The following is a 20,725-nucleotide window of genomic DNA, read 5'->3' as shown; positions in this document are numbered from 1 at the left end:
CACCCTGGTGTCCTCCCTGCCACGTCAAACGAGCTAACAGAACGCCACTCCAAAGAAAAACCTCGAGTCGCTCTTTCATCGGCAGTAGGTGGGATGAAACGCTGTGTTACCTTGGGGTGCGGTGGAGAAGCCAACCGCGCGGAGGCGGCCGAGCCCTGTCGGCGGCTGGCGGGACCATCGCGGACCGTCCGTCGGCCGTCCCCGGGAGTCCGCGTCCTTGAGACAAGTGGAAGGAGCCTGTCCTCTGGCGGTGCTGGGTTCCGGAGGAGAACGCACGAGGACAGTCTCTTCGGAGAGGCGCTCACGGCAGCAAGGGTTCCTGAGGAGGTGCGCCAAGGCCAGGTACAGCACCCCCGCCATCCGTCCCGGGCGCGCTGCCGACCCCACGGTCCCGGAGCGCTGGGTCGGCCTCGGTAAGCCTCACACAGAGTTTTGACACCATTTACAATGGAAAAGTAAATAAGAAATAAGGCATTCAACATTTGATTCTTTTTTATTTCCATATGCAATGTAATGTTTAGGCACGCTGCTTGGGATGCTAGTTCTAAAAAAATCGTTGGCCATTATTCAGAATATCCTTTTGGTTTTAAATACTGGTCAGGAAAAACAAATGATGTAAAAATACGTGAATAATTTTCTATTACAGAAATGAAAAACTGATCTGCGTCTAAAAGTGCAAGAGGTGAAGTAACTGAACCCTTTCCCCAGACGATACGGCAATATACAATATATTGCTTCAGCTGTTTGAGAAGGCTGTGATGTATCTTTATATTGACATAGAAAATTATAAATTACACTGAATTAGTATCCATAATCACTATATATATACACAAACCAGTCCTAAAAAAAAAAATACACTGGTTTAGAATTTACGAGTGAAAACCTCACAAGGTACAGGAAAACAATCACCATGCTTAGGTGCCGGGTTTTGATTTCTGGTTTTAGAATACCAGCCTGTGAAATGGACACGCTCTAACCCATCAGCAGCACGAGCATTCTCCAACTGACCTGCCTCGCAGGATGTAGGTTCGTTAAATACGCAAACTGCTCGGAAATGTTCACTGGTGATGCTTGTTAACAAGGTAAATTTTGGTGAATGGGTTAAAAGGCAGAGGAACTACTAAAACAAAACAAAAAACAGAAACAAAAACGAAAAGCGAAATAACTCAAACCACAAGCCAGGTACACTCCAAACAGTCTAGTGTCTCACCTGTAGGAATAACCATTTCAAGCAAACGAGACTTTAACAGAACATATGGCTTTCCAATAACATCGATTTATCAACTAAGCTGTAGCAATAAATACTTAATCTCTACCCATAGACTTACATTTTTTGATCCGTTTAAAACAATACAGAAAACAGTTACCAATCGAAAGCTGGTTATAAAAAGAACACCAAATATTTCTTATTCAAAATCACGTTTGTAAGTCAGACCAACCAAAATAACACTCAGAGGGCATTTCAACCCTACGACTCCTCGCCAGCCTGGAAGGGAAATGAATTCAGAATTTTGTACAAGGTGAAAAATGTACGAAAACTGCCTAATACTTTGGTCACACTAATAATTGTCAAATAGTTATGTTTCAAATACAATAGATCTGTGTATTCACTTTTATAAAACTATTCTTACAGCCATTTGAACTACAGTATTACTGCCATTATTACACGGGTGGCAAGATCGTATTTCACAGGCTACCCATTATTTAGAACAATACAATATAAACATACGCAAAAATTCTTGGTATTTGTCAATGTGCAATATTTTTACACTTCTGGATTTCTCTGTACAATGTCTTAGAATCTAGAATAGAAAGGTTGCTGGTCCTGATCCCTTGCAGAGCGAGTGCAGCAGTGGCGGCTGGGCGGGCTCCAGGTGAAGTCTCCAGGGGCCCCGAACGGTGGCGACGTGCAGCCCTCAGTCGGCGGCGGAGGTCACTCATCATACGGGGCCATTGACCGACGTGTCGCCTGGCGTGCTTGGCTGGTCAGTCCTGCAGGGGAAGAGACAGACATCTGAGGCACTCAAGGCGGAAACGTGAGACGGTTCGTGAAAAACTTCCGTTTAGCTCCCCGAGGGTGGGGACGTTTCCTTTCCCAAGTTTACCCAACGCCCAGTGCAAGGCCTGGCACTGGCGGGGAGGCGGGTATTTAATGGACTGCTTCACAGACACAAACCTCCAGGAAGCCTAACTGAACAGCTTCTAGCTTCCCCTCTGCGGTGGTGAACGGGCACACAGGCAGGGCTGCAGCAGGGAAGGGCTCCGTGAAGCCGTCCCGCCTCAGCCTCCCAGGGGCACAGGTGTGGCCTAGCTCGGCCGCTTTCAGACTGTTGCTCCCGGACCTGTCATGAGCCCCTTGCTCATTCCTCCTTCCAAACACCTGTTTGTGTGTTCCACGTAGGAGAACCCACATAAAATTTCACTTGAAAAACAGGATTCTCCTACCGAAAGAGGGGGGAAAAAGCTTGTAAACAGGCCAGCTCTGGAAAACAGGCGTGCACTTTCACAAACGTGCTTCTGCCGGGCAAGCGTTAGGCCGAGGCCGGGCGCACAAAAGAGGGAAGGCTGGACAACACACAAACCCCACGTTCCTGCCCAAACAACGGGCCAGACGTGTCAGATGGTCTTGGCTGTGTTTCCAGAACTTTGCAGCGCAGGCTCGGGAAAGGGGGCTAAGAGATGCCCGGGGAAGCAACACAGGTGCCTCGGGACCGGCTTACGGCTCACGAGCCCAAGGCTCCAGACACCTGCTAGTGGTGACAGAGAGCCCAGGAGCCGGCTCCGCAAGGGACACACGCTGCTCACGTTCAAGGAGTCTCCGCGCCTCAGAGACACGACGGTACAGACCGTCATGGCTCACAGGCTGCAGGGTCTCCAGCGCGTTCTCTAACCTCTCTCAGCTCGGCTTCTCCCTCTGGGAAAGACGGGGGGCAAGCCCCCCGGAGGTGGGGGAGACGGGATCCGTGCAAAGTGCCTGGCGCGCTGGCCAGCACAGGAGTCGCACGTGCTTGACGGACAGGAGTTACCGATTAAATACCGTGGCGGTGCGCCCCTGTCACCCCAAGGGAGCATCACGCCCAGCGGTGACGGGAACCGTGTGGGGAACAGGGCACACGGAGAGTCCCGACGGCGCTCTCTACCTCCAACGCTGCCACACGTCACTCAGGGCACAGATGTGACGCGTCGGACGACTTACCTTCTCCCTGCCATCACGGCAGCTCAACGCCACCTTCTCAGCGGCCTTCCTCCACCGCCCCATCTAAGCGGGACTCCTGATCTCATCCAGCTTTCCCGATTCTTCAGCGGCACCTCTTTCTACACGTCCCTATGTCACCCGGGCGCCTGTCAACCTACTGCTTCACCCTCAGGCCTAGACCAGTGGCTGCCACACTCACGTGTGTTGGATGGAGGAAGGACAAACAGATGAGTGCACGGGCACAAGGGACGCCCTGGTCTTCTTCCGCCAGCCCTCCCCAGTGCCCCTCTCCCCACCCCCCCCGCCCCGCCCCCCCCACCCCGCCACCCGAGTCCGGCAGGCGGACAGGCAGGGCTCTTCGCACCAGATGTTTCTAGGTGGGTTCCCCGGAGGCAGATAATCTGCGCTCCAGAGATCCAAGGAAATGACCCCAGAGCCTCCTGTAACACTTGTGCCCGAGAAACCAAGAGGCTCCCGAAGCGACTAGTCTGAACGGGAGCAGACCTGGACGACCCGGCCTTCAAAGCAGTTCTCGTAGAAGGGAATGTGTAAGTAGCAGGAGGGAGGGGACATAACTGGCGAGGGGTAAGATCCTACAAAATACCTTGAAAAGACCTAACCCGGAAACCCCAGGCAAAACAGGTGACCTGCCCGGACGCTTGCACAGCCGGGGCTGGGGAGTCACTCTGCCTCCTCCCACGGCCCGCACGAGAGCCAACGTGCTCAAAGAGTTCTTGTAACTCATCTGTTTTATACGCCCCAAAGGCTTTTTTTAATCATAAAAGCAAACCCTCGTGCTGTCATTCCCAGGAGAGAAACCAAAGCAGGGTTTGCTACACTACAGGTCTGCCGACCAGTGAACAGAGCGCGCCCCCTGCTGGCCCCCGCTGGTCCCATTACCCCGAAAATGGCGAAGACTTGGGGGGTGGGGGTCTGGCGAGGGGGAAAGTACAACTTCTCTGAAATGGCTTTAAAGGTTACTTTATTCCTTATGGAAGGAATGTACAAACTTAGATGTGTATAACCAAAAAAAGTTAACTCTGGGAAGTGCTGAGCAAAGTTCCTTGTGGTCCAAGGGCAAGTCCTCTTCTTGTGCGAGCTCTGGAGCAATCGGAGGCCGCCCTTGCTCTACCTGCGAGGCCGTGCGTACGGGCCGGGGCGCCGGCCCTCGGCGGCTGAGGCTTTGGCTTGGCCTATCCCTTCAGACCACTGGCTCAGTCTAAGCAAAAGGTGACTAGAAAGAAAACATCACATTCCAAATCACTCAGCTCTGGCTTAAGCAAGACAACTATTTTGCAAAAACAAAAACCGTACAGGGAATCATCTAAGAGTTAAGAATATTTAGCTACATTTATAAAAGGGCCTCCCGGAAGGCTCTCCCCATGTGTCACATATGCGTGATCGTGGGAAAAGGGGCACCAGGTGCTGCCCGTGGCTGGTGGACCCAATGAGAACTTTGGCTGCCATAGCCTAGGGACCCCAAACCCAGAAGAGCTCAATATCAGCCTCAACTTAACGTGTCCTCAAAAAAAAAAAGTGTAAGGGGGAAGGTATGCCAGCATCCAAGACCTTTCCATTCCCAGTAACGTTTCAAAGAGCCAGTGATGTTACTGAATCTCCAAAAACCAGTCAGCTTTTTAGCTTTTGGAGTAAGGAGATAAACTGATCTAAGACCTTGACTCAGGCACCCTGCCTAGAGGTGGCCTGAGAAAATGTTACCGTGCTAAGTCACTGAATGCCTGAGGATACCTGTAAGGACCCCTCTTGTGTCCCCAGCCCTGGATGCCAACCTTCCTCCCAGCTCCCAGGAGACAAGAGCCACAGCCAGAGCAGGGCCTGGGCAGGTCCGAGGAAGCGGGGAGTTACCTCTGCTCTGGGCTACTGCTGGGGGGCCGGGGGCCCGCAGACTTCGCCTCTGCTGTCTCAGGGCTCTCCTCCACATCTTTACAAGCAGCATCTTGAGAGGTAGACAGTTTTCCTTCCTCACTGCAGTAAAGAGGATGACAGACAGCATTAGATGCCCGGGCTGCCGGCTCGGGGGGAGGATGGAGGTACATGCGATGACCCTGGAAGTCACGGCTGCCACGGAGTGGAGCCCCGGGGTTGAGCATGCTCGGGGGAGGGGCCACAGGGACCACAGACGGTGACTGGGAAATCACGGACGGAAAGGACCACACACAGGAGGGAACCGGAGGAAGGATGACGTAATGCGGCTGGTGTCGGATCGAGAACGGCCCGTGTTACCATACATACCGATAGGATTTCAACACTCTGAAGCCCAGTGTGCAAAACAGAAAAAGAAACGTACAAGAGTTTCAGAATACTCCTATAAATGAGGAATGTGGGGGGGGAATGTGTCCACGACTGCACATAAGCAGAACTGCAGACTCGGTGGAGGTGTCAAATGAACCTGTTTGAAGGAATGAGTCTTTAGTTACGGCACTTTGCTTTCGGGGCCCAGCCCAGCATCACACGGTCGGCCGGAGAGACCCCGGTCGGCTTGCTGCCCCTGTCACGTGAGCCGGGGACCGGGGGCCTGCAGTGGGATGGAGCTCCTCGAGGAGCACCGTGAAGGCAGAGAGGCGAGAAGGGTGGCCACGACAGGCGAAAGCGGCTCCGAAGGGGTCACAGGGCTTGGGCGGGCGAGATACTGGCAGGGTTCTCTACCCCTTCGGTGGCTGCTGGCGGAGGAAGGTAAGTAGCAAGTGCTGTGGCTCTCTGGGGGCTGGACAAGCAGACTGGGGCCTATCCTGTCCGGACTTCCCATTCTGACGCCACAATTCTGGCACCCACGTAAGCTAAAGGGCAGCTAGCGGTTCCCTCCGGGAAGGGCCGTCATTCTGAGAGCTGAGTCCCGTCTCGCACTTGCTTACGAAAAACCCAATTTGGGATGATTTTCTTCGGTGGCTTTCGGGAGGGTCGAGGCAACCTATAAGGAGGAAATCGGCCTAAAGTCTAAAGAGTCACCCGAGTCACCTGGTTCCTTACTCTTCTTTATCCGCACCCCCCACCCCATCCTCACGAAAGCAACTATCCTGATGTGCTCACCGCGTGTTACTGCCGTTCTCGTAAAATGCAGTCATGGCCTGCGGCACGTGACTGGCGAGGAACGGGCCACCTCGCTGTACTGCTGTGGACTCATGCTGGGAAGATCATGTGTTCTGGCGATGGTGGCACCGTGCCCCGGTGCGTGCACCTCCCAATTCCACCTGGCTTCTCACAACGACCCGGTGCCCAACTGTCCTCTGCCCCGGGCCTCTACGCACAGTGCTGCCGTCCTCGCCGCCGTGGCCTCCATGTGTCCGCTTCTTCTGGGACTGCTTTTATCAGTTCTTCCCAACTGTCTCTACATTCGTGGGTTCAATTACTCAGGAATTATCTTAAACTTGATGTAGTTGATGAATGCCTTTTATGATGGGTCCTGGCTGCTTATTACTGATGCAGACAAAGGCTACCGATTTTTTTAAAAATTTACTCTAGAGAAAGAGAGTGCGAGCAGGGGGGAGGGGTGAAGAGAGTGAGAGCCGAGAAGATCATAAGCAGGCTCCATGCTCAGCACGGAGCCTGACGTGCGGCTCGAACCCACGAACTGTGAGCTCACGACCTGAGCCGAAGTCGGATGCTTAACCGACTGAGCCACCCGGGCGACCCCGCTAGCCTCTAACTTTAAAGTTGTGTGCGTATACGCTCACGTGGAAAGTCCACGTCCCTTCTCGTGCCTGCTGTGTGTTTTGCAGCGACCTCCTAATGAGGCGGGAAGCGCCCCTTCCGATCCGAAAGGCCCAGCGGAGCACAGAGGCCACAGCGGCAAGCGCGGATGCCGCTGCAGCACACAAGTCTTGACGGAAGTGTTTGTGACTCTTGCAGTTTTCCGTTTTTATTTTCCATTAGGATCCCTGTTTCGCTCCACGAATTTAAAAGTGCGGTTAATGTCCAAAATGTTTCTTAAGCTACCATTTCGCTACTGAATTCTCACGGCTGCACTGTGTCTGGAGAAAGTGATGCGCACGACACTGACCCTCTGGGTTTTGACGGGCTGGAGCCCGTATGCGCGTCAATTTCTACTGTGACTACAGAAATGTCCATTTCCTATATTCCTCTATTTAGAACCCACTAGACTTAATCCACAGTCTTCTGAGCATCAGAGAGAGACAAAGAGAGAAAGAGAGAAAAAGGCACTCAGGGACCCCAAACTCTCCATGTCTTCGTTTAGATTTATTGGGCTCAACAGAGAAGCTGGGAAGAGGTCCGGCCAGTGTCTGAACCCACATCGGAATCAAATTAAAGATGCTAACATTTGAGGTTTCCCCCCGCCGTCCTCCCACAACCTGAAGCTGCCAGCGTGATCCAGCCCTGGTTACCTTTTGAAGACTGCGGTTTCTGTCTTGGCATCTACAGTGAGGCTGAGAGTTTCCTTCATGCCGCCGTTCATCACTGTCTCAGTTACCTTGTCTGAACTTTCTGTGTCCTCCTCTCCGTCAGAGCTGGCCTCCATGGCTACGCTGCCTGGAGCTGAAAGCAACACAGCTGATGGTCACACGGACCAAAACCAACAAGAACGGGGCCCCGCTTTCCGTGCAGACCCAGCCACCCGGTGTTCCAGCTACTGCTTGGAAAAGAAAGACTGTTTGCTGGCTGCCACCTCGGCCAGTTCTTGACGGGCACGGGCTTCTGAAAACTGCCCACTAGGGAGACGTCCTGCCGGCCCTCTTCAGGACCACGGGCCCCCTCCGGCCTTCCCAGCTCAGCACCTACCCACACGCCCAACCTCTCCCAGCCGGCTTTCCCAGCTGGACGCTCCGGTTCACAGCAGACAGCACTCTAGGCAGCCACATATATTCGCCCGCTTTAGCCCACAAGTACCGAGCAGACAGTTTATTCAGGGTACTGTTCTCATTCTCTCTTTCAGTTGGGTCCTATTTTCAATTGAGTCCGACTGGGTCCTTTTTTCTTTTCCTAAGTTACTTTCCTGTGGTTCCTCGTGGATTGTTTCTTTGTTCTGTCATAGGGAGCTATACGCTATATTGGTTATGAGCCTGGGCTCTGCGGTCAGACCTGCTGAATTCAAACCCCGGCCTCACCACTTACTAGCTAAAGAACCCTAGGGCAAGCCTTTTCTTATATGGAAAATGGGGGTGACTAAACCCACGTGCAAAACTGCTGAGGGATAAAATGAGATCATCTACATAAACTATTTAAAAGCAGAACAAATAAATCCAACATTAGTTACTAGTTTTATTACTTTTCCCACCCCTTGGTTCTTGGGCCCCACCCCCCGTGCCCTCACTTCTTGTTCTAAGGATCTATCTACTTCTTTTTTCCTTCCACACACTAACTCCTCGCACCCCCCCTTCCACCAACCTCCTCCCAAGCCCTGTTCACCAGGCTGAAAAGAGCTCAGGGCCTCTGCAAGGAACAGCGTGAACAGCTTGAATAATGTGACAATCCACTGGACCCACTTCAACTGTTCATAAAGGTGAGAAGGAAATGAACAGCCTTATGGCCTGAAACGTGCCTGGACACACACACGGGCTCCAGCAAAGCAAACTCCAAGTGACTAAAGAACTGGGCACCAGCTGGTCCTGAAAACACACGTGACTAATTCTGATCTCATTCACACTGGGTTCTGCGGGCTAACTGGGCTCTTCTTCTCTGGGCCTGTTTCCGTTTCTACACATTGACAGGACTGAGTAACTGACAACTCAGATCCCTTACGCCTTCTAGAATCAACGCGCTCGGCTCTGGAACGAACACATCGTTTCTCTTCAGCACTTGCCCCGTGGACGTCAGACCTACCATCCCGATTTCCTGACTCCTATCGGCCCTTGAGCCCAAACCTATTATGTGGACGGAAAAAACTAGATCTAGAACACTAAGCACAGAGTTAAAGCCCGAACAGCCTTGGCACGAGCGGCCGGTGGGCATGCAGGCTCGTGCCCTGTTCTCCGCACCCACCTTCCGGCTGCACTCCCAGGGCGGCAACACTGGGAGCCAGAGGGTCCATCGGTTCAGTGCTGGTTTCCATCTCCACTGGAGAATTACTCCTTAGAGAATCTTTAGTACTTTTAGAAAAGAGAAAATTCAGTTCGTTAGCAGTGGGAAACAGCCCTCAGTTACCATTATTCACAAAACCCTCTGAACATCCAGGCTTCGCTGGGGCGACACGGGCGGTCGGTTACAGACTCCGCCGACACAGAGGTCTAAGTGCGGACAAGTGGCTGCCTGAAGGTCGACGAGCGTGGGCAGGGAAACATTCCGCCAAAGCAGCAGGACAGTAGCTCAGGGACTTCCCAGAGGTGCGCAGGGAAGGTTCAAAACGCACCAGTCCCGCGTCCTCCGCGTGATCGCCAGGCCCGCAGGGCTGGGAAGGCAGTGTGTGGCACCAGCTGCACCCGTGGTGCCATCTTCACCAAAGTCCCTACTTTCACCTCGAGCCAAACCGCCTCAGGGCCTTGGTGATACTTCAAGAGGCGGTATGACTTGTGCACAGGGTTGAGGGCGAGCACGAGCACAGCACGCTGCTTCAACAACATGCCAAGTAGCCCAGGGCACCTAACCTCCGGTCACACATGCGGCCAGAGGCGGAAAGGCGGTGGCCCGGTGCGAGGGCGGAGCCAGTGAAATAACTTGCGACGCCCTGGGGACGTCTGCCCACAAATCTCCCTTTTACGTGTGAACTTCCCGCTGGCACGACCACCGCCGTAAAGCCGCGTGGGTTGAGCCAGCTCTGCGGTCTGCCGAGGGTGGCACACCCGCAGCTGCTAACAGCCTGTCCTCTGGTCTGCAGTTACTGCTACCCGTTAGAGCAGGGAAAGCCACAGAGTCTTTCAAATGGGGCGGTGGAGACTGTTTTTTTCCCTCGGTAGACAAAATAAAACCACGTTTAGCAACTCAAACTAGGCCTAATAAGGCCTGAAATCCATAGTTAATACTCAAATGCGGACAAAACTGTTCAGGAAAACTATGAAATGACAGGGTGCTGTCGTGAAGAATGCTACAAGTAACAAGAAGGACGGCCCTACCTTTCACGCCCTTAAGCATCAGACTAACCACAAGCGACATACAAGTTGACGTTATCTTTCACCTGAAGACACGTTTTGCACTGTTGGGCAGCGCTCTGCACAGAGGCACCTGTCAGGAGTCCCTGGGCTCCACCTTGCTCCCATTCTCCTCAACCCTGTTTCCCGATAGCTCGGTGGGGCCAGACGGGCGCCTGCAGACGGCATCTCCGTCGGCGCCCTGCTACGTAACCTCCTGGGGCCACACCTTCCCGGGCGGGCGACTGCCTTTCCCAGCTCACCCTGGATGAGAGGGAGGAGGATGAGGCCGGTCTCCTTGTAATTCGTTGCCGTCTCCGCCACACCGATTCGTAACCTTGTGTCGGGCACGACCTTCACAAACGGTGTCAGCAGCTGGCACGCCACCCCCAGTTCTCCAGCGGAAAGCTTTAGGGAGCTGGCACACGGGCACTCACCTCAGGGAAGACGTGAACTCCGAGAAAGAAGCCCAGCCCGTCTCCTTAGTTGGCATTGGCTCCTCTGTGCTCCAGACATCAGACCCTACAGAATCTAAAGGAGCACCGTGGGTCGTCTCCATGGGGACATCAAAGTTGGCTGACCAGTTGGGTGCTGAAAAGAGGGGAGGAATTTCATTTTGAGAATACTGCAGTAGTTCAACGGAATACAAGATGTCTCAAAAAAGACGCGCCACGATAATATGGACCAGAGTGGCGGGGGCGGGACAATCCCGCGGAGGGCGATTCTTACTTCTTATTTCGACTCTTATTTCTAAGATTGCTTTTCCCCATAGAAATACCACACAAGGCCACTTCTGTCCCAGTTAGGAAAGGAAGGACGCCGGATTTGAGGTTGGGGTTGGGAACAGCTACCATGACTTCCGGTGCTCTGTTGAACCCTCAGATGCGAGGCCTTCTGGCCAAGCGTCTGCAATTTCATACTGCGGGAGCATTCGCTGTACCCTGGGGGTTGCAGCGTTCTAGAAGTTTGCTGTGGCCGAAACAAGAAAGAAGGTATATGCAGATGTCTACGGAAATCACGATTCCATGAAAGATTTTGAGGAGATGAAGGTGGCTGGTATCTTTCAGAGTGCAAAGCGATGCTGGAATGTGAAGAGTCCCTTTGGGCTGGCTTCCATGGAAGTCTGTCGCTGACCTGTGTTCCCGAACTTGGAAACACGAACACTGGGGTATGAAGTAGCTTCTCTTGATAAACGAACAACTAACAAATACCGTGGGAAGAAAACACACACACACACACACACACACACACACACACACACACACACACACACACTCACACACAAACAAGGACATAAAGCTACATCTAAAAGAAGATGCTAATTTCTTACTTCTGACAAATGTACCAAGACTATAGTAACATTGGGAGGATGACGGTGCACGGCCACTCCCTGCACAATCTCTGCAGCTTTGCCGTAAATCCAAAGTGATTCCAAAACAAAGTTAAAAAACGAAAGAAGCAGTATCAGTATGCTGGCCATTCCGCTGCCACAAATTGGAGACTTTCAATGCTTCCCAAGTCAGGTGTGGCCCCACTTCGCACTTCTAACGGCCTCCCCACACGCAGTGCCCTGTCGTCAGCACACACAGAAGGCACAGCGCACCCCCAAACCCTTGGAATCCGAGTCTTTCTGTGTGCTACAGATCCGTCCGGCCGGGGACTCCTGGGGAGCCTCAGGGTGGGCTGGTTGCCAGGGGAACCAACCGGGGGTCAGAGGGCTGCAACTTCCAGCCCCCACCCCACAGCCCAGCCTCCTAGGAATGGAGCAAATCACGAAGGGCCGGTGACTTAATCAACACGCGGCCCCAAAGAAGGGTCCGTAAACACTCAGACTTGGGTTCAGAGCCTCGGGGCTGGTGCACAGAAGGCGGTACCTGCCACACTCGAGGGGAACCGAAGATTCTGTGCTTGGGACCCTTCCCGACCACGTCCCGACCTCTCTCTTCACCTGGCTGCTCGTGTTTATATCCTTTAACCCATCCTCCCTCTGCTGCCCACCAGCAGTTCGCACCCAACCTGCAGGTCTGTTTCGACGCCGCCTCCTCAGAGATGTGTCCCCTGGGGCGACACGAGGTCTCCGTGTCTTTGCTCTCATTGTGCACCACGCTTTAGGCTACACAGAAGTGGCCTTCCCAGATGAGCTCCCCAGAGTCCACGGCAGTCTCCCCATTTCCTCAGGAGACCGAGCTCCGGGACGCGGACTGTGTGCTGTCCCGTACCCGGGCGCACAGCTGGAACCTGATAAAGGCATGTGGATTCTAACTGAGCTACAGACAGAAAAGCCCACTGCTTCCTCCTGAAGATGGTGAGCTGGGAAAGCAAGGAGAGGAGAGACCAAACCTCTCTCGCTCGCTGGGCCTGCGCCGTGGGGGTGTGCTGGCTACCGCTAAGGCCCCCGGCGCTGGGGTGCTGCGGTCCACCCGAAGCCCAGAGCTGGGGTTCGGCCTCCAGAACTGAGTACCCAGAGGCCTTCCTGGGGAACAGGAGCACTGTCAGCCCCGAGGAAAGCCCCAGTGTCAATCCATATGGCTCTCTCACGTAAAAATTAACCTGAACTTTCAGAAGTCAACGGTATTTTTGTACAGGCCAGCTAATGCAAGTCTTCTTCGCAAGTAGGACATATGTAGGCACTAAGGCGGGACAAGTTCAAGGGTCACAGTCCATAAATAAACCGAAGAACCCATTTCCAATCATTTCAGCTTTAAGGTGTCACCTTCAGGATAGCCCCTGCTGATCCCACAAACACAGCACTTCCTCATCTTTTCATAATCTACGTGGTCTCCCTTTCTGCCAGGCACCCAGAGGCTGGAGCTCCCAGTGTGCTGTGTCCTCCAGCCAGACCCACACAGAGGGCATCCATACCGCAGGAGACACCCCATCCTCAGAGGGACAGCCAGCTCCTTCCCTCAGCCCCCATCCTTGACACTTAAGCCTCCTAGGGGACTCAGAGGACGGAGTTTCAACCTAACTCCCATCCTGCAGGCCAGGGCGCCTAGTTTTAAAATACACCGGTTTTCAACACACAGAGACGAATACAGAAGGAAGACGACTTACGTTCATTCAAGTCTACCTCCATTTTATCCTCCGTACTGGCACCACTGGGTTCAAACAAGTCTTGTTTCGCTCCGTCTTCTTCTTCAGAGTCTGTACTTTCTTCACTGTCTGTACTCCCCGAGCTGGGGGGGGGGGGGGGGGGGGGGAGAGAAGGAAAGACTAAAATATTTAATGATGCCTATCAGTCACCAGCTAAATCCAGAAAATTCTGAAGGTCATCCAGTAAGAAAAAAATCACATGCACTTTGTCTGGATCATTCTTGCCTTCGTGAACATGCTGCCTAACCCTGCTCTCAGCTGTCCCGCTGGCCCCTGTGCATCAACACGTGGGGGGCTTCTAACAGGATGCAAACGCCGCTCACTGTGGCACTGCCGTCACGGCCAAGGTGTTGAGCTGCTGTTCACCTGCCGACCTACCTACCACCCACATATCATTCCTCGAGGGTGTTTTCCTACCTTCAGCAGTTTAACAACCAGGCTGTCATTACCACAGGGCCCCAAGAATCCTTTACGTGCCCCGCACAGATGCCCCACGTCAGACATGTGACTTGCAGGTGTCCTCCCGAATCCACGCACCATCCCTTCCTGTTACTAGTGCGGTCACAAGAGCAGAAGCGCTTAATTTTGACGCACTTGAGCTCATGAAAATTTCCTTTCATGCATGTGCTTTTGGTGTCGGATCTTAGAAATCTTGCCCTAACCCAAGGTCACAAGGATTTTCTGTACAAGTTTTACAGCCTGATGCGTCACATTCAGGTTTAAGATCCACTTCGAGTCCCTGTGTACATATGGTAAGAGGCACAGACAGATGTTCACCCGTTCCAGAACTGTTTGTTCAACAGACTATCCTTTCTTCACCGAACTGCCCTTGCACCTTTGTCAAAAGTCAGCTGTCACCATATCTAATAATTTATACTCTATTCCGTCCCCCGATCTACTCCGTCTTAACGGCCACTGTCGCAGCTACTGTGTCCTGAAATCGGGTGCTGCTGGTGCTCCAATTCGGTGTTACGAAGGTTGTTTTGCATTTCTTTACGAATTTAAGTGCCAGCTTGTCGACAGTTACCAAAAAGCCTATTATCATTTTACTTGAGACTGCACTGACTCTAGATCAATCTGGGGAGAAATGGCATGTGAACAATATTGAGTTCCAAATCATAAACATCTATCAATTCTGGATTCCTCTCAGCTGTCTTGTGATTTTCAGTGTCCAAGCCTTGCACATCTTGTCAGTTACCCTTATATATTCAATATTCTGATGCTACTACCAATAGGACTGTTTAGTGATGTCAATTCCAACTGTCTGCTGCGGTACGGAGAAGTACGATTATACTGATCGATCATGCCAAACCCACTGAACTGTTCTGATAGCCTTTTCGTAGATTCCAACAAATTTTTCTACACTGACAGTGACTGCTGTCTGTGAATAAAGATAATTTTACCCTTTCCTTTCCAATCTAGACGGCTTTTATTTCCTTTTCTTGACTAACTGCACTGGCTAGAAGCCTCAGCAACAATAGTGAAAAGCCATGGTAAGAGGAGACCTCTTTTGTCTGGCTCCTGGTCTTAGGGGGACACTGTTCACTTTTTACCACTTTTTAACCTACCAAGCCGTAGGTTTACTGTAGAAGCTTTAAGCAGGTTAAGGAAATTCTACCTCCAGTTTGCTAAGAATTCTTATCAGGTATAAACGTTCGGTTCAGCCACACGCTTACCGATTGATTTTCAAATATTAAACCAACTCTGTAATTCTGGAATAAACTTTATTTGGTCACGATGTATTATTGTTGCCTTTATTTACTGAAACCTTGAAAGGTGTTTCTGCATCCACATTAACGAGAATAACGCAGTCACATCTCTTGTCGTGACATGTGATGTCAGCTCTGGTGTCACGTCACACTGATGTGGCCTCTTAGAAATGACATGAGCACTAGATTCTCCTTTTCAACTTTCTAGAAGCTTTTGTATAAACCTGGTGTCATTCCTGAAACGTCTGGTAGAATCCACCAGAGAAGCCACCTGGGCCCAGAGTTTTTTGTGTTTTATGTAGGAAGCTTTAAACTAAAAATTCAACTTTCATAGATACAGGACTATTCCACTTATCTTTCTTGGGGGCAGGAAAGCTCTGGTAGCCTGGGTCTTTAAAGAGCGTCTGCCTCAGGGTCAGATTCAGCGGCAGTCAGTCACGGCAGGCCCTTAGTACGCTGTGGCGTCACTGCTGTCGTTCCTGGTCGTGGGACCGTGTATCCCCTGCTTCTCTTGGCTGCTCTGTCTGGAGGGGCACCAACTCCTCAAGCTTCTCAGAGGATGACTTTAAGTCGCAATGATTTCGTCTACTGTCTTTCTGTTTCCTAAGGTGGAAGCCAAGGTCATGGCCTGGTGAGGTCTCTACTTGTGCATAAAAACAGCACTAGGACAGTCTGGTCACGCCCCCTTTGATTTCCTCATTAACCCACTTGTTACTTAATTTCCATGTATTTAGGGATTTTCCAGAGATCTTTCTGTGACTGACTTCTAACTGAATTCCACCGGAGTCAGAGAACATGCTTTGCAGGACTTGAAATCTTAGGAACTTACTGAGACTTGCTTTATGGCCTGAATAGGATTTCTCTTGGCATAAATATCTCACATGCACCGGACAGTAGGGCCTCTGGTGCTGCTGCTGCCTGAGGTGCCTTGCACATGTCCGGCGGGGCCGCGCCGACAGTGGTCCGCGTCTCTGATTTCTGCCTGTGGTCAACTACTGACAGAGGAGTGTAGACGCGTGTTGATGGTAACCACAGTTTGCTTCTCTTTGCCGCTTCACCAGTTTCTGCCCCACATATTCTGAAGCTCTGTTAACAGGTGTGTAGGCATTTAGAATCGTTATGATCTCCTGAAGATCTGACCCCTTATGACCTTTTCTTTATGCTTTTCCTCTGAAATCCACTTTACTATTAAATATGTAGGGGCGCCTGGGTGGCTCAGTCGGTTAGGCGTCCGACTTCAGCTCAGGTCATGATCTCGAAGTCCGCGAGTTCGAGCCCCGCGTCGGGCTCTGTGCTGACAGCCCGGAGCCTGGAGCCTGCTTCGGATTCTGTGTCTCCCTCTCCCTCTGCCCCTCCCCCACTCATGCTCTGTCTCTCTCTCTCTCAAAAATGAATAAATGTTAAAAAATTTTTTTTAAGTATGCAGACCCTCTTTTTTTTCCAGCCTGTTTGTGTCTTTATATTTCTTTCTCAGATGCAGCACATGTTAGACCTTATTTTTTTATCCGATCTGAAATCCCTTCATTTTAACTAGGGTTATGAGATCATATGTTTAATAGCATTTAACTAATCCTGATACGGTTGCCTAGGTTTATTATTATCACACTGTTATTAGTTTTCTGTGGGTCTTAGTTGCCTTTATTGTTTTGTTCTCTTTTTAGGTATTTTTTGTGATTTAATTTCCTTTGTTGGCTTATTAACTATAACTCTGTTTTTATTGCTTAGTGGCTGCTTCAGGGTTTACAATATATAACCATAACTTACCAGTCTACCCTCAAGTGATACCATAGCCCAAAACTAGAAACCCAGATGTCCATTATCAGGTACAGGGATAAACACAGCCACCCATTCGGTGGGTAGTACATCCATTTAATGGAATACTTCTCAGCCGTAAAACAGAACGAACTGTTGACGCATCACCCAACATGAATGACTCTCACAATAGTTATGCCGAGTGGAAGAAGCAACGTAAATTATATAATGTGCAATGTGACTTACACAAAACTCTAGAAAACACAAATTATTCTAAAGGAACAAAAAGCAGATGGGGGAAGGCAACAGAAAAGGGCAGGAGGAAACTTCTGCGGGTGATGGATAAGTTCATGATCTTGATTGAGATGATGGTGTCATGGATGTATTCATATGTCCAAACTTGGTACACCGTATGATTTAAATAAACAAGTTTTCTGTACGTCGATTACACCTCAACAGAGCTGTTAAATAATAAAAAGTTGCCTTTTCTCATCATCCTGTGCTCCCTCTGGGTATCAACTGTCCTGTCCTCTAGGATGCTACCTTCACCGCCATACTCGATTCTCTACGCTCTCTACAGAGGTGCCCCGCTGGGGTGCGACTGCTCCAAGGTGTGAGGACGGTCTGCCATCACAAGGTGAACGGTAGTAGGCAATGGCCATTCAGTGAATTCACTCAACACGAGGCCCAGAATTTCATAGTGAGATGGTGACAGACAAGTTTGGGGCTTTATCTTAAAAACAAAACAAATAAACAAAAACAAACAAAGTCACCATGAAGATCTCTGTCTTTGCTTCCTGGTCCTGGAGCTGCAGCTACCTGGTCATTACAAAGTAACAAGGCAACACGCAGACAGTGACAGAGTGGGCATGAGAAAAGCCGCTAGGTTTAATGACCTTACACAGCTGTGGATTATGAGACAAATACACCGTCGCTGTGTTTAAGCGACAGGTGGGTCTTCTGTAACCTGAAGCAGTACGCTTCCTAAGACACAAGACAGCTGCCGGTGCGCGTGGAGAAAGGGCAGGGATGCTGGTGCCCTCTACCCAGCAAGAGGAAGAAACGGCCAGTGGGGCAGGGGCGGGAGGGGTTGTACTTTTCACCGTATGTTCTGTTTTCTTCGAATTGTCTGCCAGGTGGACACATTACTTCTTAAAAATACAAGAAAAAAACAGGAGAGTTCCGCTGCTATTCTCCCGACTACGAGGATGCTGGCGATGGCTACTCGGATAACAACTCCGTGTTCTCGTGCCGGAGTGACAAATCAGATGGGGAAAAAACCCAACTGGACTGACCCCAAAGGGCCCCCGCTGGCAGGAGCCCGTCTCCCCAAGCTAGACTAACTTGTAGAGACAGCTTTTCCCACCCCTGGGGAAACCTCCAGTCTTTCGGAGGCAACCACACAGAACTCCGCTTCCGCGGACGTTAGTGGTGAGGGGGCATCGACCCGGAGCGCCGTTCGCTACGTTCCTCGGCACTGCCTCCCGTTCAGAAGAGGCCGGGCCACGACGCGTCTCGAACTACGTCTAAATGCTCCCTGCATTTTCAAGTTCATCACCTTGACTCGTCCGCACTCCTGTCACACTGGACACGGGCAGACTGGCACCACCTCGCGTCAGCTGACAAGGGCATTTCTGACCACGACAGAAGCACCGGTCTCTAGGTCACATACGTGCATCTGCCGAGGATCCGATGTGCGTCTCCCAACCACCCCCGACTCTCCGCCTGGGGATTACGGCCACCGTAACAAACCCCTCACCTGGACCGTCTCTGGGATTCCGGAGCGAACGCAATGTGCTTTTCCTCCCAGATGTCTTCCTCATCGGAGCCACCATCGTCAAACTGCTGGATTCTTTCCTTACAACATGCTTCAAACAAGGCAATATTTCCCTAAATAAAAGTGAGAGAGTGAAAAGTAACAAAACAAACTTAAAAATCAAGTTATTTTCTCCACAAGCTACCAACGCAAACTTCCTTTAAAAAACAGTGTCTGTCTGTAGGGGCGCCTGGGTGGCTCAGTCGGTCGAGCATCCGACTTCGGCTCAGGTCACGATCTCACGGTCCGTGAGTTCGAGCCCCGCGTCGGGCTCTGGGCTGATGGCTCAGAGCCTGGAGCCTGCTTCTGATTCTGTGTCTCCCTTTCTCTCTGTCCCTCCCCCGTTCATGCTCTGTCTCTCTCTGTCTCAAAAATAAATAAAAACGTTAAAAAAAAAAACTTTTAAAACACAGTGTCTGTCACGCACACCAAAACGAAACGTAACAGCACGCAACGCCAGCTTTTGCGGAACCACAGAAAGCTCCCCCTCCAAAGACTCGATTCAAAACTGGCCCACAGAAGCCTACACGGTCTCCCCGGACTCCCCTCACCCGGAGAAGCACCGTGTTCCCTCCAAGAGCCTCCCTGCCCCCCCCCCGCCCCGAGATGCAGTCCCAGATCCGCCCTGACAACAAAGCAACCGCGTTTCCCCCGCTTTTACCAGCTAAGCGGCAGTGACGGTAAAGAAACAGCCCAGTCAGGACCTTCTACCTCATCACATCAGCCAATAAGCCAGCGGTCCCTCGTGTCAATCAACAGAAAAATCAGGACCGTGCCCACTCAAATGACACCAATCCCGCATCATTTGCCGACAGGGCCGACTTGGTGTCTGAGCCCTGCCCGGGGATGACATGCTGGCCCTGATCTAGCCCAAGTTTCTCTCCCGGTGACGTACATGTGGAATAAAAGGCATCTGGCTCGAGTCAAAATGCACTCTCTGAAGTCTAGACTGTAATCACAAGTGACCCGGTTTTAGCAGCCCTGTCACATCTTAAACCAGGGTTGCAAACTCACATCCCCACAGGGACCACGCAGGTGACACGGGTGGGTGAAGTGATACCAGCCTAAGATGAAGGGTCCTGGGGCGCGGAGGGTCCCAGCGCACGCGGCATCCACGCACAGGCTGGGACAAACCCCAGGCCCCACTGTCCACCTCTCGTATACCGTGTGGCTAAGGAGAAGAAACATTTAATACTTACGCTTTCATTTGTATTGAGAGTAAAGTTGATGTCTGATACTCGATCGAAAGAAACACTGTAAACAAAATGTACGTACAGGAGTAGTTAATTGCCTATACACGGACAGAAACATTATTTGCAACATCTTCCGCATTGAAAACAGTTACCCTACCATTAAAATCTCCACAGGTAAAACTAAAGCAAAAACCTACTTGCATTAAATGATGCCTCTTCCCTCGGTATGAAGAAGGGATGGAAAGGCAGGGACGGACGCCTTTTAAGACAGAATGAACCCACCCTCGAAGCCTTTCCATAAAAGATCTTTAACATCCACGGCAACAACCATGGTTCCACGGGCCATACTTACACAACCAAGAAAAAGGTTATTTGGAAAGAAGAAACAGTCAAAACAGGTACCCAAAAAAAGTACCCAAGGGCTGTCAGCTCTCAGACACTAATCTTTCTCCCGGGATGGCCAAATTCATACACAGAATAGACACCCCCCAAATCCTAACATATGGCATGATCGGCAGGAAGGTAGGGGTGCAAGAACTCATAGCCTGTGAAACATAATTTCTTGAGGAAGTAAGATTCTTATTATTTTGGAGAAAGAGGGTGAGCAGGGGAGGGGCAGAGGGGCAGAATCTCAAGCAGGCTCATGGCCAGCTTGGAGCCCAAGGCGGGGCTCCATCTCGGGACTGAAATCATCATCTGGGCTGAAATTAAGAGTCGGACCCTTAACCGACTGAGCCACCCAGGTGCCCTAAACTCAGTATAATTCTTAAAAGATCTGTTCTAATCAATCATTACTCCAAGCACCCAATACACATTTTAAAGGGACTGGATTCCTAACAGGTAACATTTAGTGAGAGCGGAGACGGGCAAGCGCCGAGATGACGCGTGGGGAGCCCGTGGGCTCTGGTGCGAGCGCTTCTGCGGTACAG

At 51.3% G+C, this 20,725-nt stretch overlaps 1 protein-coding gene across 33 annotated transcripts in view; it reads right to left on the bottom strand.

Annotated features, from left to right (window-relative positions):
* Positions 1 to 477: 477 nt before the first annotated feature.
* Positions 478 to 20,725, bottom strand: part of PPP6R3 (protein phosphatase 6 regulatory subunit 3) — a 135,949-nt gene continuing 115,701 nt past the window's right edge. For 18 of the 33 annotated variants that reach the window (XM_045039655.1, XM_019812791.3, XM_019812794.3 and 15 more), the window contains 9 exons: positions 19,803 to 19,857; positions 18,547 to 18,677; positions 13,288 to 13,409; positions 10,671 to 10,824; positions 9,152 to 9,258; positions 7,558 to 7,708; positions 5,450 to 5,467; positions 5,063 to 5,182; positions 4,162 to 4,430 (listed from right to left, as the gene is read on the bottom strand). In XM_045039655.1, the coding sequence (XP_044895590.1) occupies positions 4,325 to 4,430; positions 5,063 to 5,182; positions 5,450 to 5,467; positions 7,558 to 7,708; positions 9,152 to 9,258; positions 10,671 to 10,824; positions 13,288 to 13,409; positions 18,547 to 18,677; positions 19,803 to 19,857 (964 nt within the window). In that variant the 3' untranslated portion in view covers positions 4,162 to 4,324. Of the gene's footprint in view, positions 1,993 to 4,161; positions 4,431 to 5,062; positions 5,183 to 5,449; positions 5,468 to 5,491; positions 5,607 to 7,557; positions 7,709 to 9,151; positions 9,259 to 10,670; positions 10,825 to 13,287; positions 13,410 to 18,546; positions 18,678 to 19,802; positions 19,858 to 20,725 lie in introns of those variants that run through there. The other 15 variants (XM_003993712.6, XM_003993714.6, XM_023240164.2 and 12 more) reach the window with 4 other exon arrangements.

The sequence above is a fragment of the Felis catus genome, chromosome D1 (genome assembly GCF_018350175.1).
Source record: "Felis catus isolate Fca126 chromosome D1, F.catus_Fca126_mat1.0, whole genome shotgun sequence".
Classification (NCBI taxonomy): domain Eukaryota; kingdom Metazoa; phylum Chordata; class Mammalia; order Carnivora; family Felidae; genus Felis; species Felis catus.
This window is presented reverse-complemented; position numbering and strand designations above follow the sequence as displayed.